Raw genomic sequence first — 19,528 nt, 5'->3', positions numbered from 1 at the left:
GAAAAAAACAAACAGAAACCCCTAAAGATATCAAGGTGTAAATTTGTGTAGGGTTGCATCTCCTTACTACCAGTCCTTCAGAGATCTCAGGGAAATGGATGCTTTCACACATCAATATGAAATATTAAGAAAAATGCTGATGTTTAATGCAATACTTAATGTAAACCCACCTCTCCAGAGATGACTTTTTTGTGCTCTGTGTTTTTGATTAGAATAACATATTTCACTTCTGCCTGCCTCTTTTTGCTCTAAACTGACACTGCTCTCCATTTTGTGATTTTTCCCCACCCCTGCCCATGAAAATAGCCTTCTTTGTTAAGTGCATGGCAAAGATCGGCTCACAGCACACGCCTTACAAAGCACGGAGCTTCTCCTCTCTCTTTTTGCAGAAATCTACAGGGAGTTTGAGTAAGTCAGCAGCCAAGAAAAGTTCCAAAGGGCTTAGATGTGAAGCACGTATTTGACTCCTTACCATCTCGAGACATTCCCAGGGCAAGACATTTCTGCAGTCGGCAGTGCTGGCAGCGATTTCTGTTGGTTCTGTCAATTAAACAGTTTCTCTGTCTTGGACAGGAATAGGATGCATTGTTCTGCTGACTCCTCCGAAAGAATCCCTTGGGGCAAGAGAGCAGGAAAGACCAAGCATTACCACGAGTACATTTATGTGTGTGAGCATGCATGCAGACACACACACACACAGAGGAGCATGAAAACAAATACAGCAAAACCCTGTTTAGAGCACTGCTACTTATGCTGGTATGGTGGTATTGTATTAAAGAACATTTCATTATAACAAGGAGAACTGTGTATTATTCTGTAAAGAATATCATTCTTCTTTGTTAAAACTAAATTATGTTGCAGAGTGCATTTTTACTATGCAATAATGACCCCGCATCATCTAATACTTGCTCCTGATAGAGGAAAGACTTGTCAGAATTTGTAAGAGATGACTTCAAAGTACTTGTTTTGACATTTCTCCCTTTAATGAAGAGACTAACTGTAACTGTAGAGGTAACTGTTACTGGGTACACATAGCATGAGAAGCTGAAGTCTGCTGTTCACTTTTACTTGGCAAATGTTGATCTGATCTGGAGAAGCATATGATTCAGGAGTGAAGTAATTAAAATTCAGTCTTCACAAAAGCACTAGGATATAATGACTGTATCAAGTAAAGCCAACACACAAAGGAGAAAGCAGCACCTTCAGGCACTACCAAGAGAATATAATGGCATTTTCCACGGGCTGTTTGTCTAGAAATCTGAGGGCTAGAGGGGAAGTTTATACACCCAGGTAGGTCTTTATGAGCTGCCAGCCGCTACGAGGTGGTGCCAAGAGCAGCACCAAAAGGTGCTTCTCCTGTTGTGGTAGAAGTGACATGAAGCAGCTGAGCTGACAAGAGAAATGAAACCAGGAGGTGAAGAGAAATTAAAATAAATAGATCTGTACCTAAAAAAAAAAAAAAAAAAAAAGGTCAGGAGTATCTGTATGTCCAGAGGGAAAGTAAAGTAGAGAACTCCCCTAACCAGTTTAGCAACTTTAAATGTTTAAATGCAAGCAGTGCAGGTTGTGGTGGGAAAGCTGAAGGATAGCCTGGCCACTGGCTATGAGTAGTAAAACAGCAGAAATATCATTACTGCAGTTACACCAGTCACCAGAAGTGACACCAAAGTCCTTGTGCCGTTCTGGGGTGGCTTGCAAACACCTTGGAATAAAGCCAGAAAGCAACAGCTGACTTCATTTATCAGGAAAAAAATAGGGCATCTCTGCAGAGGTTGATGGATGTTAACATTGAGCAATGGACAAAGTCACAAGGTGACAGTGCTACAGGCCTCAGCTCACTTGCTACAGCTTGTACATGAATTCTGTCTCAGGTCCTGGCGAGCTGAATGAGGGTGGTGTGGTGTCAGTGGCAGTGACAGGCATGGGGTTCCACCAAATCACTGCCACTGCGAGCACAGAGACCCGCCTGAACTGGGTCGAGCTTGTTCTATCAGTGATTACAGTGCACCTAAAATATAAAATAAATTTTATGACTCATACTTTTCAGAAAATAGATGTCCTTTTGGGGAACTCTCAGAAAAATTCTGGTGGAAACTTAACTGACCTTAGCTGACCAAAACTTTCCTGATATAGTAAAGCTGCCTTTAATTTAAGACTAAATAGATGCTAATTGCATATGTCTTTGCTGAACTTTATAGCCAGTATTGGTTTTGACTTGTGAAGGTTTTCTGTTTTCAGTTTTAAATTTCAGCAGCATCTATGGATTTCAGAGAAAAAATTAATGTTAATTAATGTTAAAGTAATGTTAAAAAACACACTCAACCATTTAGCATTGACAGTGCTTTCTCCTGCAGTACTTTTTGTTCCCTTTAAGGTTGATCTCATCTCAGAGGAATTTGTTTCATCTTTGCCCTCCTTAGGAAAAAAGGACCATATTATGTATCAAGGGTTACATAAGAGAATTAATTTACAGAGGGTAATTAATTTTTCTGAGGAGAATTTTATGTTCTCATTCTCCTGCATAAGATCTAAATGTTGTCTTTTAAAATAGAGGTAATACTTTCATTTTATTTTTATGTTATCTTTATATAGATTTGGCTACATTGTTTTACATTGAAATAATTCAATTTTGTGTGAAGGAAGATGTATTTTATAGCTGAGGAGCTGAAGAGTCAAATACAGATTTCTCAACATGGACAACAAGTCTTTGAACAGATCCCTTCAGCCACCACCCACAGCCAGTCTGAGAAGGGAAATTGCTGAATGAACCACTTTCTAATTCATGACAAAACAGTGGTGGAAAGTACTTTGCTGTGGGGGAAGGCACAGGAAATGATAAAAGGCTTCTTAGCGAAGAAGCAGCTGCAGAGATGTGATGCAAACTTATCTCCAGGTTTCACCCTTTCTGTAAGAACAGTGTCAGACCTGCAGACTCTCTCAGTGGGTCCAGCAGGCCCACTGCGCGTGCACATTCAGCATAAGGCAGGCATGCACACAAACCAACAGCAGTATTTCAGACGACCCTTAAGCACTTAGAATATGGGTCTGCCACAGCATAGCTAATGCAGCAACACAGAGTTAAAGGATTTTCTGTTCCTGGAAGTTTGCAGCACCGCCACTGGCACTGTAATTCTCGGATGTGGTATCCAACAGGCTGCCTGGTGCATGGCTCAACTTGTGTGTATGCTTGTGGAGTGATTCCACCCTCCTCCTTCCACTCATGGCCTCTGTTCCTAATCATTTCAGATTTCCAACAAACCGAGACAAAAAGAGCCAGAAATGATGAGTATGCAGGCTGAGTGAATAGCTATTTAAGTGCTGGGCACTTAAATGGATAGCAGAGCTGCGCTGCCAGAAACAGTGCTCACCTTAACAGGGAGCCCTGCCAGACTGGGATGCCTCCCAGTGGAACTGACACGAAAAACCGACACCTTTTTTTCACACAGGCTCACAAAACAAGATTAGAGTAATTGATCTGATACAGCAAAACTGGCACAAACCCAATAGGAGTTAAAACTTAAAAGTGGAAGAGAATATCTTTATCTCAATAAGCAGTCAACTTACTGAGCACAGTGGTATCACCTCCTCTTGAGGCACACAAAAGGGCTAGCATTAACCCTCATTATTTCTACGGAAGACTATACCCCTAGACAGTCTGTGGGCTCTGAGTACTGAGAGAAGATGCTCTTTTTCTTCTTAAAATAATTTCCTTCCATAGCTTTTGTGCCAATTTTGAAGTATCAGATCAATTAGTTTAATCCTGTTACATGTGATCATCATAAGAAGATGGTTATTTCTAGTCCAGTGCCACAGTAAGACAAAGACACACTGCAAATTGTTCTGTTTACAATTGTCAGTGTTCCTGAAAAAAACCCTTGATCTTTACCAGTATATTGGTTCTCAATGTACTGGCAGTAAAGCATTTCTTTTGCAAATGGGTGCACCCAAATTTTCAGGTTTTTCAGCTGTTCTAATACTTTGTAAAGCATTAGCTACAGACTTGTGATTTCACACTGCAATAGGCACCCATTTTCAAACGTCCTAGCTTCTGTGTTCTACGTACCAGAAATCAGAGACACTGCCTCTCTACCTTTGCAATTTCCCATTTACAATTAAAACTGAAATACCAAAATGTGGTATGAAACTTTTGTTTGTCATGAGTAATAATGTAATTCCTTAGGTAATAAAATTGCAGACAATTTTTAAAATTGAAGCCTTTCTTCTCTCTGATTGGGTCTGATTTGCGTTATTTGAACCAATGCCTGAAACAATATGTTGATATGTCTAAGCAGCAAGTCGATGCATTTCCCCCCCTCCACCCCTTTTTTTAACCTCCAATTCCCAGAAACTGCTCCTGCACTAAAGCCTTTAAGGAAGAAGACAAAGAATCCTTTTACACTGCTCATAATGTAAGGCATTCTTTCTTTTTGAGATTACAATTTGGTCTGCAGATTGTGTGAAAGGAGATAAGAAAGGACCCAGGTCACACCTGAAAGCTCTTAAAAAAGGCTGACCAGAAGTAACATGCCAACTGTAATGCTACAGGGGTTGTATAGGGAACAAGATAAGAAATCCACCTCCTTCAAAGCTGATTTAAGGCAGAACAGGTGTGACTTCCAGTTGCCAGCCTCTACTGGTGTCAGCACTTACACTGCACCAGATGTAATTAATTCATGTTTCAAACAAGGAGGTAGCTCTAAAGACTATTTGACAAAATGGAAAGCAACTAGGAAAATTAGGCATGAAATGCATCTTTATCATCAGTAGGCTTCACAGCCTTTGGCACCACTTGTTTGAAAGCTTGTAAGAGTGTATCACCGTACAGAAGTGCCTGAGGCTAATGCAAATGATGATGACTATGCTGTATTAAAATCTCATACCTTGCAGCCTTCACATGTGATGACTCCATAGTGTATTCCAGAGGATTTATCACCACAAATTTTGCATGGTATCACTTCAATTTGTGCTGAAAGAGAAAACAAGGCAGATATTTTGAGTATATAGTTGTATTAATTTCTTTTTTTCTCAAAATGAGATCTTTAGAAATAGAGAGTAGATAACCAGCCGAACCCCAACAATACAAAAATGCTTTGCATTGTATGTCTGTTTCTGAATGCTTTTGTTTGGAAAATTTTAAATGCTTCACATTATATAGTTTCTGCCACATCCCACAAAACTCTACAACAGTTTAAAATGTCTCACAATTAGTAAGCTTTTTCTCATATTCCTTTTTTAAAGTTTTTTTTTAACTGGTTAGTTTTATAATTATTATAAATGATTATTGCTAATGACAGTCATTAGGGGTCCTAAAGAACAATCTGGATTGTCCTTTCCTACATACTTCAAATATTTGTGACTTTCCATTTTTCTGAGGTAGAGATACAGGGTGTATTTTGATGCCCTTTTTAAAGAAGAGTAGACATGATGAAGTTTTCACTTTCTTCAAATTACGTTCAAGACATGAAGATACCAATACCACTGTCAGAGACAGGCAGGTAAAAGCTTGCTTCATCTTCCTCTCTTCAAACTACTTGCTTTAATCCTAAGTCATTGGCAGGCAAGGCCCTCAGATGGAGTTTAGGTAGCCAGTGGCTATGTGCTCGGAGAGTCAGGTACAGCCTGAAAAATGTTTACATATGGGTGTGCTTCAGATCCTCTTATAAACATAGTGGTCATCTGATTCTGAGAAGGAAAACACATTTCATTGTATTTTAAATTTTTTTTTTTTTGTTAACGCAACTGTTTGATTCTCTCAATTACTTTGAATCCTGTGTCTTTCCTTTGATGATGCTGTAAGAGCACATTAGACATGTAAGGAAAAACTGTGCCTTTATTTAAGTCAGACGAACTGAGAAGAAATGTTAAACTTATTTTCTCTCCCTTTCATTTTCTTCTGTGTAAGATGCATGCCTCCCTGCTATTCTCCTCCTACTTATTTTCTCCTGGCAGATGCTGTTTCTCCATGCCCAGGCCAGGAACAGCAGCAGTTCTCTGCAACTCAAGTCATCCATCAAATCCTTGCGTAGAAAAGCTTTTTTAGTAGAGCTAGCCCAAGCACAAGGATAGGTAGCTGTTAGTACATTTAGCAAGACACGTTTAACTCTGAAATTGATTGAGACAGAGAAACAAGATTATTGTCCAGATGCTAAAAAGAGCATCCCATTTCAAACTTGTGGGCTGTTGAAAAGACTAAAAAAACTGGAAACAAACGATGCCTAAAAATGAATGCAATTGTAAGCTAAGCACTAAATATGCTTGCACAGCGGATACTGTGAAAATATAATCATATAGCCTGGATTATGCCCTGTTTCTACTTATGATTATCATTTATGTCTTTTAGCAGAAGCCAGAAGTTTCCTTCCTGCTACTTCCTTCCTCCCACCACCTTGTAGTTAAACAACCAAAACTCAGTACCGTGTCCCAGTGAGCCACCACTGCCATAGTTCCCACCGAAAGGTGCATTGCATACCCTACTCCTTTATCCTCCTATTTAATGTGGAGGCTTAAGGCATAAACTGCACAGGGGGAACACAGGCAGGCCCTCTACTTTGTAAAGTCAATTAACTATTCCCTTGGGACAGCATATTCCAAGGGACCCAGGCAAGAGGAACTTATGGACGGCTGAAGAGACTTCAGCTCGCCACTGTGAGCTCATTTTCCTGACATACTCTTTCTGATCTACCATAATTTTAGGTTCAGGCAAGTAAACCAGTTTTAAAACTGCTCCTAATCCATGCTAGAGGGAACAGAGGGAACTCCTTAACAGAGAAGCACTTGCAGTTCTTTGGAAATTTTTCCAGGTTGGTCCTGCTCAAAAATTCCTACGCCTTAAGCCCACTAGGATAAAAAAACCTTAAATATGTGCCTCCGGGCGCTGCTCTTTGTGAGGCTACTTTGAGTAACTGCTCACAGGTCTCTGCCTGAGGGTCATGTAGATGGAGAAAGTCTCAGCTCTGGGACCATGTGCTGCTTTATGTTACATTGACATATGTCAATGTCAGAGGCAGGAACTACAATGAAAATATAAAGAAATCTTCAGGAAAAGACAAGACAGAGGAGAAAAACCACCACAAAAACATCAAGGTACTTTTAATGTGACTTGCATATACCATTTGTAACTCTGATAGGAACAGAGAAAGAAGAATTTATCCTGAGACACTGATTGCATTTAGCACAGTACTTTTTACGGTAAGCAAACAACAATTCCATGCATGAGTCTCAACTACAAGCTCTACATTCATGGTATTTGTGGATCAAGTCCCTAAATGCTAAGGCTTTGGGTTTCAATTAATAGGTAAAAAATATTTTAGACTTGTGACTCTTCAGTTAATTCAAACCTTTTTTTGAAGATAACCATTCTATAAATTAGTAAATTCATTTTTGTCTAGGAAATGGCAACCATTTCTTGTTAAGAGAACTCACAGAAAAGACTTCCTTAGGACACGAAAGGCATTTGAATAAGTTTGGAAAAGTGTATTTTGGAACTGTCCCCGACATTTCTTTAATAAAAGAGCCGAACAGTTTCCGGATTCCTAACAGAAATCTTGATTGTACAAGCCAGGTAAAAAAGAAACCACTGTACTCCCAGAAGAGTCTTGAGATACTGTAATGAACATAGAGCATACCATGTTTCTTTTGCAGATAAAATCACAGGTCACAGACTGCAGAATATTCTGAGTTGAAAGGGACACACAAGAATCCTCAAGTTCAACTCTTAAGTGAGTGGCCTGTATGGGGATTGAACACACTGCCACTGCCTCGGCATTAGCAGTTGGCACAGGGCACTACACTTTTTGCACATTCTGGTTTTATTTGTCCACCTATGATCTTACGTTATTTATCTTACTCCCTTCACCTATTAAGCCAACAAACAGTTCAGGGAGCTGTATATCTGACTTTCCTTACAGCTATTATAAAATAAGCAGCTTTCTTCTGAACTCCTTAAAAATATAAAAGGCATTGACCAAGTGCCACTTCCTAAATACTGAGGGCAAAAATTGAATGAACAAACAATTGTGGAGTTGCCACAATGGTAGCTTTCACCAGCACAGGAACAGAACTGACAAATCCCAATGTGATAAACTTGAAGAAGGAATTAGAGCAAAACTACTTAGCTCCACTTCGAAAGCCTTTCCACTTGCCTTCTCACCCATTTTCCTCTGATACTATGAGCAAGAAAAATGGCTCCCACCTCTTTTCAAGCAAGTCTCAATCTGAGCCCACTTGTCCAATTTTTCAGTAAGCACATTGAGATGTACCACTCAACAAAAGCCTGCAAAACCACTATCACCCTTATGTCTAAGAAAACATTTATAATGTTTGTATATATGCTGCACAGTGATTCCCCCCTACCACCAGCTGTAGCATCCTTCCTCAGTACCACAGAGTCATGTCTCTGCAGTATTAATCTCTTATTCTATACTGAAGTTGAAAGTTCTTTAGGACAGGAAACTGCCTCCAGTTTTATGGGACAGTCTAGAAAATGTAATGCCACAATGGAAATTAATTAATTCTATATGACTAGTAATTCTCATCCACAGATGATGGGATAACAACCTGGAATCTAATTCAGTCTCTCATGAAAACAGAAAGTCGGGTGGAATTCTATCAAGGAAGTAAATCTAAAATTGTCTCACGTATTTAAAATGAACAGTTACATATAAAAAATCAGTAATTAGAAACATCTTAAATAAAACATTAGCTCAAATGTGCAGCAAGAAAAATCACAAGCACACTGTTGGGTTTTCTTTTTTACACCAACAGAATATTACACATGGACAAAAAAATCCTAAAGGCAGGAAAATGATCGGGTTTCAAAAGTTATGCGGGTGAATCTGTAATGGGAGACCATTTTCTGAATTCCTCTTGAAAGGAAGGTAAGAGTCAACAAGGCAGTTAATGTGTCAGAGGTGTATTTGTGGGGATTGTCACTCACATGCATGTGATGCCTAACAAAGAAAAACAAAGTTCATATTTTATATAATTTCAGTTTAATACCTGAAGAACTTCACTTGAGAAAGACAGGACTATAATCTCACAGACCTGTAGCTTTGGTTTAAGGGGAAATAAAGAATTGAGGTTTCAGTATTTAGTTCTTGATCAAAAGATGCTAATAAAGCATGCCAGGCAAAAACTTTGAAAAGCAAGTCCTTTCTCTAATTTGTAGATCCAAGCAAGGTTGCACTTGGAAGCATCAAGGCTAATCAGAAAACTGATAGTGAAAAAACCCCAACTGCTTCACCTTTCAAGAATTCCCATCACCCTTTTTTTTGGAGTTCCTTGAAAATTGCTGGTAGATTGGCCTAGTTCACTTCCATGTTTTGATTCCTAACTGATTTCAAATTAAGTACATTCACCATTTTTATCTACTTGTCAACTCTGCCTTTTTTATCCTGACCTCTGTGAGTAGGAAATGCTTTTTTTCCTTGCATGTAACTGTCAGTGGAAGTTTCCATGGTAAGTTAGGCTGGCAATGAGATCTTGGCATACCCTTGCTACTGGAATAGATGTTCTCTAGCTTCTCAGCAAGATGTTAGGTGCTTTGCATTTAATAATCTGAAAATATACAGCTGAGGAAACTACTTATGTTTAGAGCCTCTGTCATACCTCATGCAGTGAGACCTATATAGTTAGCATTATCTCAGCAAGTTAATTAATTCCAGATAATGTTAATTAATGTGCAGATACATTAGCTGTCAATCATAACCCAAATGAGCCATTAGAGGAAACTGATATGGTGCAGTTAACCCAGAAAAGTAATGTTTTCATAAAATCTCAGCACTTTTGCACAGAGATACATTAAACTCTGACTGTGGGTCTTTGTTATAGCAACAGAGACTCTCTGCAAAGCTGATGGCTCTCAAGTAAGCCAGTACATCTCATGAGCACAGATGCACAAATCTCAAGAAGCAGCAGTGCTTGTATATCTCAGTGTTGCACTGGGCATAGATAATAGATGTCATCTGTACGTAATTATAAAAACGTGTCTTGAGATCAAAGTAAGCAATAGCCCTAGAATTTGGATATTGAGAAATCTGATAGATCATTGCTCAAAATAGAAATCGGGTACATTAGTGAAAAGATGAATGCTTTTTCCAATAAGTACATGCAATAGCCATGCCTGATTTCTTTCACTGTCTCACACTCATAGCTGAAGTTCTTTTAGTTTATAACAAATATCACTTGGAAGGCTATTTGGTAATATGTTTTCTTTTGCCCTTCCTCTTTCATGACTTTCCAGTGGGGAAAAAATGAACAAAAAGAACCCCAAAACAAAACCCAACCCAATCCAACCCAAATCAAACCATGATGAATTGTATACCAGCTCCCCTTACAGATCAATTCTGCCTTTTGCATGCCTACTCCAAAGACTACTGAAAAAGAGCGTTTTAGAACCTAAACTTTTTTTAATGGCAAGTCTTTATGTAGTTACTCTCTGCATCCTTACTGCATGCATTTAAAATCTATTAAAACAAAAGAGCAAACCTTAGAAATATGTGTGATGATGATTGTAGAGTGATAAAAAGTTTTAAAATTATGTGCTGTATATTAGCCTTTTTGTATATGAAGAAATATGCTTATATCTGCACTGTAAATACATACTTTGGAAGATGTCTTCCTGATTTCCACGGCAATAGTAATGTCTACTGAACACTGTCAAATGGTATGAAATAGCTGAATATGAGTTCAAATGATTACGGCTGCTCCACAGCTAGAGGTAATTTAAAACTGCTCATATTATCTCATCTTTTTGTATCTTACTGCTACACAGTAATTTTGGGGCAAGTCTGGAAAGAATTATATACTTGCCTTTATATTCACCAGAGAAGGTGAAATTATAAGGAGAAAAAATGAGCACAGTATAACAGCCTTAAGTGCTAATAAGCACTGAAGTAAGAAAAAATGTTTTTTTCAAATACTGTTTCTTTCCTTTCCTAAGTGTAATAAGTACAGTGGATCTAGCTCTATAATTTAACAACTTATGAATGTTACATTTGTGATGATCCAGGGTTACAGATGAGATGAGATTTTCAGATAGATGTAAAATCTTTCATTAGAGCAAGAGATATATTCTTTTTAAAAGAATCACTTTTGGACCTTTAGCTTTTTACCATAACTTAGGAGCAAAGACTTCAAGCCTCTGCAAGGCTGGATGTTTCTCTGTGAAGCAAAGCCAGTTGTGAGCAAAAAAAGGCAACAATTTTAAGAGCAGTGATATAATGTTGGACATAATGATATATTTTGGATCACAAGAATTTTCATTTTCTGCAGACCTAATTATTTCAATTAATTAAAAGAATTTGTATTTTTGTAAAATTTTGTAAATTTGTAAATTAACAAAACCCCTGGATTTTCACCGCGTAATTAAAGGATTGGTGATGCAATTTCCTGGACTCCAGAAAAATACTGTACACTTGGTTGCCATGAATGTCAGCCCAGCCCTCAGTGAAACACTAAGAGATTAGGAATCTGACAAAGGTACACAAATTGCTACCTGGAAGCTCATTTGTTTCTTTAATGTGGACAAAACAGAGCGGCAGAAGTGCATAACAAGCACAAGTGTTCAGGGCTTTCCCAGGTTTTTTTGAATGGTTCACAGGCAAGGATGGCAGCAGAAGAGAAGCAGAACTGCCTGTATCCTCTGCTGGGCAGTGATGGCTAAAACCAAGTACAGCCCCTTGTCCATTATCCCAAAAGACAGAACTCAGGTGCCTTGTCAGAAGCTGTGGCTCAAAACGTGATCCCTCAAAGTCTGTGCTCACAGAGGTCAGAAAGTGCCAAAGGATCAGTAAACTCTGATGGCTCACCCAGCACTCTGTAAATCTGTATAGAAGCATTTTCATTGCCTCTCAATGTGAACATCTCTGTATTAATCCATAAACCATTTTCCCCAGTAATTCAAATTCACAGAAATTATGCGTGTAACTTCAAAGGATGGTACTACAGTAACACAAGTCATTACACAACACAAACTGTTGCCAAACTGATGATCTGGGCTCCACATGTGAGTTAAATCAAAGTTATTTAACTAAATGATCAAGGCCTTATCCTGGGCCCCCTAAAGAGCTCAGAAACTTGCTCTATTCACAGTGAAAAATTTAAGTATATAATATATGCTGAATTATTATGGTATAGTTTCTGTTTCCCTCAGACTCAAGCAATGGTTCTGCTGATACTGCACACCTTCCCTAAAGAGATTATTATGCTAATCCCAAATATTATACTACCCAAGCTATCCTATATTTGACTTCATCAGATCCAATGTTCTGCAAATAATCTCTAGGAGCTTTAGCTAATGTTTATATAAGCTGGTCAGGATGACTGAATAGTGGTGACCATGTTGTCTATGCAATACTCAAAAACAGTGGAAGTTTGGCACTTGGCCAAAAAATAGCTGCCTACACAGAAAATGCACAGCAAAGTTCTTTCCTATCAGAATTATACTTAGTATTTACTCTGCCAAAATGTTTATCATAATTTCATAATAAAATGTCATAATTTTCATAATATTTACTCTGACAAAATGTTTGTCATAATTTCAAAATAAAAGTTAATCATTTAACAATTAAAATATTTTATAATATATCAGGCATTTAGCAGGACATATTATCTTCCCTCTCTACTTCTCCTTACTCAGAAAGCTACTTAGAGTGTGCCAGGTATCGCTGACCTGTTGTTTCCTGAATACAACAATCCACATCTGCATTCTTTTCCCTTCTGAATAAATGGACTAATGAACTCTGCAAAGGAAGGGTTCAGATACCATGATAAACACTTTCAGTCCATTTTGCACGTTGAAGCTGGCTGAAATGGTCATGCAGTAGTCAGGGCCTGTTTTTTGTGTCAGACACGCACAGGTCTCTGCTATGCAGTTACAAAGCTGAGCGACACAGAGAAAGATGCTGCAGGAACACGCTGTGCAGACCTGTTTTCCAGGCTGTGGGATCACACACAACCTTATCTTTCCTCACACCCAGCCAGGCGTTGCTGCTTGCTGGAGTGGGATGGAAGTGAACTTTAGACCTAATTCACCTTGTAGGGGAAGGAGGGTGTAGTGGTTATTTTCAGCTCCGTCCGTAGCAGCACCCTCTTCTGCAGCGCTCTGCCCCCGGACCGCAGCTGCAGCGCACCGACAATCTTTGCAGCCCTCACCTCCTCCCCCTTCACCTGCCCAGACTCATTTGAGCGCCCGCAAATCCCCACGCTTCCAGTAACACTCAAACCTACACCCGTCCACACCATGCAAAACCTTCAAGGGAAATGAGGACTGCTGCACTGTTAGATTAGAGCACTGCAGCAAAATGAGGGTCTAACTTGAATTATCTGGGACTTTGTGTGGCTGCCATCACAGTCAAAGGAAACATTTCCAATCCACTTTCCTGCACCACTTTTCTTGCAACACCTTACTTTAGACACAATATAACTCCTACAAGGCAAAATTATGAGTGACAGAAGCAATAAAAACCAAATAATAGTGATTTCAACCTGAAATACTCTGAAATCATTCTGATGTTGCCTTCTTAAAACTTCCTGAACTTCTTCATATTTCCTTATATTTTTGATTATCACTATGGATTTTCACTTTTGCACATTGCTATTTAAATCTTTGCTCCATCTTTTGAAAAGCATTTAAATCAGCTGGAGATATTCTTGGATTTGCATCTGTTGCTGTTTGAAAAAATGTTGTACTTACCAGCTGTCTACTTACCAATTTAATCTGCCATCTTTTAAAGACAGGAGGAAGAATTAATCTTAGTAAAATTCCAAGTACAGTTGTCTCAAGGGTAGACTTGTAAAATATGTTTAATATCTCCCTCTTTACTTTTCACTGTAATGCCCCACAATGTTAATGAAGTGAAGAATAAAAATATTTCAACTCACCAGTTGCATTAAGTTTTATATTGGTTTGAATATCACACATTTTGTTGTAAATAAATACGACTTCCAGGAGCAGAACAGTAGTCTCGCTACTAGCCTACTTACTTAGAGTTACACCTGTGCTGTTGCAAAAGTGGAGTCTTAACAGACTGCATTAACAAGATTAAATGGAAGAAGTAATAAGGCACAGACTGTTCCATGTCTTTAAAGAAGGGAAGAAGGCTTTTGGAGGCACTAAGTAATGAAAAAATATTTCTTTTTGATACTCTATTCATGTATGCATTTCCTATTTCATTCCAATAATTTTTAAATTTTTTCCCCTTGAAATTCTGAATAAATCCCAGCTTTCCTTTGTCATCAGTTTTTGTTTCAGATATGTATAAAGGTATGGAGGATTAGAGTGGCAGATGTAAGATGCCAAATTATTATAGATAAAATCCCCATGTTGTGAAACATCATGAGCCTACATCTTGCCCACTTTCAGCCAGAGTTAAAAAGTAAGTTTGTGTTTTTAGATGCCACGTGACAGACCTGTCTGAGTTGCCCCTCTTGAATCCCAGGTGCCCTCAGGTTGTACAGAAAAGGGAAACTCAGGGGTAAGCTCTCAGTGTGAATCTCTAACAGAGCTGCTCAGGGCCTGGCACTACCACAATTTTCCCCCCAGCCTTCTATAATGTTCATCACTGCACCCTGTCTCATGGGCTGCATGTGCAAAGGCACACAGCGGCTGCTCTGCCCCCAGCGCGGTGCAGCTGGACACAAAGCAAGATTTACACAGGCTTTCTGTCAAGAATGAAACACAGCAAAACAGTATGTGAGAAAAGAGCATTTCTACTATTACAACTATTACATTACATGCACTGCCTCCTACTAATTAATTTTTCCCTTTTGAGTCTTTGTGGACTTCCTGTGCTTTGAAAGAATTCCTCTTCCCATCCCCATTACATATTCCCAGGCTTTTCTGTGGCACTGTTACCCAACTTCCAGGTAACCTTTCCTTTTTAATCCATTTTCTTGTGCCCTAACCTTCTGCATAAAGAAGTTGTTGGAATAAGTAAGAAGATTCTAACAGTTCTGTATTGCTAACCCTGCATATCAATTTCCTTGGAATTCAGGCCAAAGATAAAACAGAGAGAACTTAATTTTCAAGATTCAGTGTGCCTGATACATACGGAAGACTGCTAATCATACATACTACTGGGAAAAAAAAAATCAAAGTTGCCATCTCAAGCCATCTTTGCTTTGAATGCTTGCTTAGTTTAAATAAAACAGCTGAAAGAATTTCAAATAAAAAAACATATGCAAGAGGAAATATTAGGGGAGAGTTCTGAAGTTTGTGCAAATAGGCAGTATTATTGGAGATTGGGAAAAGTACAGAAAACAAACAAATACATGAGCTGAAAATAGTCAGTCTGAAGAAATATTTTCCCAATAGTACAGAAAACATTATTTGAAGGATAGTAAGGATGAGTTAATTACTTGCAACAACTCATTTAAATTTGCATAAGCATTACACAGCTATTTTTTTCATGTCTGTTCCTAGAATCAGCCACATATAGTCACATACATGTGCTGCTCTGGGTTTATAATCTTCAATACAGTCTCCAACTATTGGCCTGTGGCATTTTGATGAATAAACATTTTCTGGCTTGGTAAAAAACAGTTCACTCTCTATTATTTCATTAATTGAAGCTCTTTGATGTTATGGAGCATAACTTTTCCTGACTGGGTAAATAATTGGTGTATAATTTTCCTTCTGTTGCAACAGTGTTTCATTTTGCTGAAGTACTGATTGCCTAAGAAGATCTTTAAGTCTCACTGTTTCATAAAATATTAGAGTTTCCCATTAGACACACCGCTTTCCTCTCAGATAAAAAACATGGATCAAAGAAATGGCCAAAAGAAATGAACAATATTTAAGTGGCTTTTTTCCCCCTCTTTTCCCTCTGTAATTTGTGTAACTGAAAATTAGTTCTGCATGAGTCAGAAAGAAATAATAGATTGCTGCCAAATACTGTGTACCCTTCTGATGCATGATTTAGTATCAAACTGGTACTGAGCAATGGCTCCAGACACACCAGGTTTCAATTCCAGAACTGCCATTGACTGGCAGCCCAATAAATCTCACTGCACGTCCTGCTGGATATGTGCTGCCTCTGCAGGGATCAGGGTGGGATCTTCAAGACTTCAGGAGCACACTGAACTGCCTCTAACTCTGGGAAAACAGGAAGCTCTTGTAAAATAAGCCACCACAACAGGAACGCAAGGAAAGCACAGATGGCAAATAGGGAGGCATTAATACCAGACCTAAATGGGGGGTGAAGGTTTGGAATTAGCACATTGGGCAAATTCTACAGTGCAGACACAGTAGGAAGAGTGCAGGTGGAAACAACAGGAAGATGCCAGGCCTGGTGAGGCAGATCTGGGTAACCTATCCAGGCAAAAATTCCCACCATGGCAAACGGTGAGAAAGCAAACAGCTGCTTACAGACGTGCCATTCCAAGTTGTGGGAACAGCATCTATGCCTCATGGACGGTGGGAACCTGGACCTGGAAATGGGGTACCTCCAGAAGAACACTTTGGGACCCCCAGGACTGAGCAAACCAGTGTGAAGAAGAACAAGCAGGATGCCAGAGGAATCCATGCAGTGGTATCTCTTGCTGAATCTCTCACTCTTTGTCTTCTCCCTCTTCCTCCTATTCCTAATGCTGTCTCCACCTCACATTAACAATTAAATAAAATCTGTACTATTGATTTTGGTCTTGTTTGCACCTTAATTCAGTCAGAGGCATCTCTTACCAGCTGGATCCTAACAAAGAGCAGGCAGAACTTGGATGAGGAAATCTATGCAATATTTACTTTTTGAAATGAGACCTGATTTCAAGAAGAAAATGGAAGTATTTTAACTCTTACAGAAATATGATGATACGAGGTAATTTTCAGTTTGTATTTCTAGAAGTGTACCCCACCGACTCTCAGCTGGAAAAAATCCTATGTTGAAAAATGATTTCAAGAGCCAAACAAATACAAAATGAATACTCCACTCATCTACAGCGCAGGCTACAGCAAGCTCTGAAATCCATACATTAAAAGCTCCCTTTTGACCATGAAGCTGCCCAATGAGCTGGCCTAATAGCCTGAAGCAAAAGACAATCTCAATAAAAGGCATCCCCATGCACCTAGCGTTCTTTTTAACTGTTTGAACACAAAGAGATCATAGAATCATAGAATAGTTTGGGTTGGAAGGGATCTTCAAAGGTCATCTAGTTCAGCATTCCTGCAATGAGCATAGAAAAGTCATATTTGCACATTCATGACAAAACATCACCCGATCGTGTTCAAAAGGAAAGAGATTTCTTTTTTTGTATGATAAAGATTTTTGAGGTAAGGGTCTATAGAGAAATGAGGTGGAGTTTCTAGAAGAGGGTGGAGGAAATGGAGTAGCTTCAGTGGGTATTATTTTACTGCTGTGTTTTAAACTAGCACATTAAGAAAGGAAGGAATTTGACACCACTTTCACTTATTCCTAAATGAATTAATTCTCTCATCGGTCTAATTTGCTGAGCAGTTAATAGCATATTATAACATCCACAATCACAGAATGAACTACAGAAATGAGGAATGTAAACAATTTATCCCAGTAATTTAGAAAGAAAATAAACTATTGAAACTTTTACACAGAAACTGATTATCAGAGTACAGTAAAAAACTCCCACAAAACTAATAGCATTTTCCTGAAAGACAAATATATTAAAATTCAAAAACTGACTGGGTATTATTTTTTTCTTGGTAAAAACTACTAATACTCAACAACATGGTCTGCTTGATAGTGGAGCCCTGGAAAAAGTTAAAGATAGAATCTAAAATGTTAAGCTTTGTGTTTTCCCACATCAACTGCACCTGCGTAAGCAGTATGATAAATTATATAATTGTTAGATGTGATGATTGTTTAGTAATTAAATATAATTATTATATAACCATAAGAAGAGTAATGAGAACCTATGTTGGAAATTCAGAGGGGGGCTAAATCTATGTATACAATAGAACAATATAAGTTTAATAATTAACATGAAAGTTATGTAACGATAGAGTATAAAACATGATCATTTCGGATGTATGGTCGGAGTCAGATTTGGGTTGAATATACCCCTGGCACCCAGAGCTCTTAATAAAAAGCACCTGCATATAATCCCTCCGTGATTATGTGTTTTTGAACACTAACATGCTGAAGCCACCCTGTGCAATTCTATAGCTCAGGGAGTCCTTCAGCTTCTTGTAGGTAAAATCTGGTTTGGTTGACAGCTGAGGTAAAAATTATTTAGCTAAAGCAAAGAAAATCTGGCCATCACTTTAGAGACAATAAATGTAGAGAGCAGGATGAAGGCGCAGTGGAATTCACTTCCACCTAGCAACCTTACTCTTTTAAGAAGCAGACACAAGATGCACCCTGTCTTGGTTCTGGTCAGATTGTTACTTTTTTTCAATGGACAAGAGGACCACAGATAGGACATGGAGGTTATTCTCTACTGTCTCACGTTGTTGCTGGGGGAGGAGGAAAGGGAGTCTTGTCTGGGAGGAAAGGGCTCCTTCTGGCTGAGTGAGCGGCACAAGGAGCAGTCAGGTAATGCTGGCTTGAAGCTGGAGCGTGCAATTGGGAAACGATCACGTTCCCAAGCACTCACATGTGAATCCTTTGCCCATCATACACACTTAGTTATTAACATTGATCTCATTGCTCTTTCCAGTAAATTGCTCTCATCCCCCTCTGCTCTGTGCTGAGGCAGTCTCCCTCTAAGTACTTTGTGCAGTTTTGGGCATTAAACTGTTGGAGGGGTCCAAAGAAGGGCACCAGGATGGTGAAGGGCCTTGAGGGGAAGCTGGGTGAGGAGTTGCTGAGGTGCCTTGGCTTGCTCAGGCTGGGAGGAAGCAGAGGGGCAGGCACAGATCTCTCCTCTCTTGTGGCCAGGGACAGCACTCAGGAAACAGCATGAAGCTAAGCCAGAGGAGGTTTAGGTAAGATATAAGGAAAAGAGCACAGTATTTAATGGGTATATTATACTCCTTATCATACACCAGCCTCTGGGAAAGCTGAAAAAACCACATTGAAAGCAATGGGTGGGGGGACCTTCACACACTGGGACTTTCACTTAGCCAAGGACACCACCTTAGCTACCGCCAGAGGCTCCACCAATTGAGCTGAGCTGGCCCTGCCCAATCAAAACCTTCACAGATCACAGATGGGATGCACCCTGTGAGGTACATCTGATGAATGTGTTAGGGAAGAGACAGTTTGGATTAGTCCAGGTTTAAGCTAAGACAAACCTGTCTGTGGGACTGTTTTTGCTCAATGACCCGGGTGTACTTGGTATCTAATGCAGTTGGATGGGGAAACATGATGCGTACCTGAAGGGAATTTGATTTTTAGGTGAGAGCAGTCTGTAATATTTTGTTGTATAATATTAGTAGCTGAATGCTGTAACTACCATGGATAGTGAGTACGGACTGCTCCAGATACACTGGTCATGAGCTCGTGATGCAGCTTGCAACCACCCGACAGCACAGCAGCCCTCCTGCCCTGGAAGGGATCTAGGACAGACAGAATCCACAGCCATGGGCTCAGTGAGCTCAACAGATACCTTGGAAAGACAG

The 19,528-nt window shown here is 39.2% G+C and overlaps 1 protein-coding gene across 1 annotated transcript in view; it reads right to left on the bottom strand.

Annotated features, from left to right (window-relative positions):
• RORB (RAR related orphan receptor B) overlaps window positions 1-19,528 on the bottom strand; it is a 132,987-nt gene that overhangs the window by 31,029 nt on the left and 82,430 nt on the right. Inside the window, exons 2-3 of the mRNA XM_058044446.1 lie at window positions 4,881-4,966; window positions 473-614 (exon numbers count right to left, since the gene is read on the bottom strand). Of these exons, the coding sequence (XP_057900429.1) occupies window positions 473-614; window positions 4,881-4,966 (228 nt within the window). The remainder of the gene's footprint in view (window positions 1-472; window positions 615-4,880; window positions 4,967-19,528) is intronic.

The sequence above is a fragment of the Melospiza georgiana genome, chromosome Z (assembly GCF_028018845.1).
Source record: "Melospiza georgiana isolate bMelGeo1 chromosome Z, bMelGeo1.pri, whole genome shotgun sequence".
In the NCBI taxonomy this organism is placed as follows: Eukaryota; Metazoa; Chordata; class Aves; order Passeriformes; family Passerellidae; genus Melospiza; species Melospiza georgiana.
Note: the sequence above shows the minus strand (reverse complement) of the source record. Positions and strands in the feature narration are given on the sequence as shown.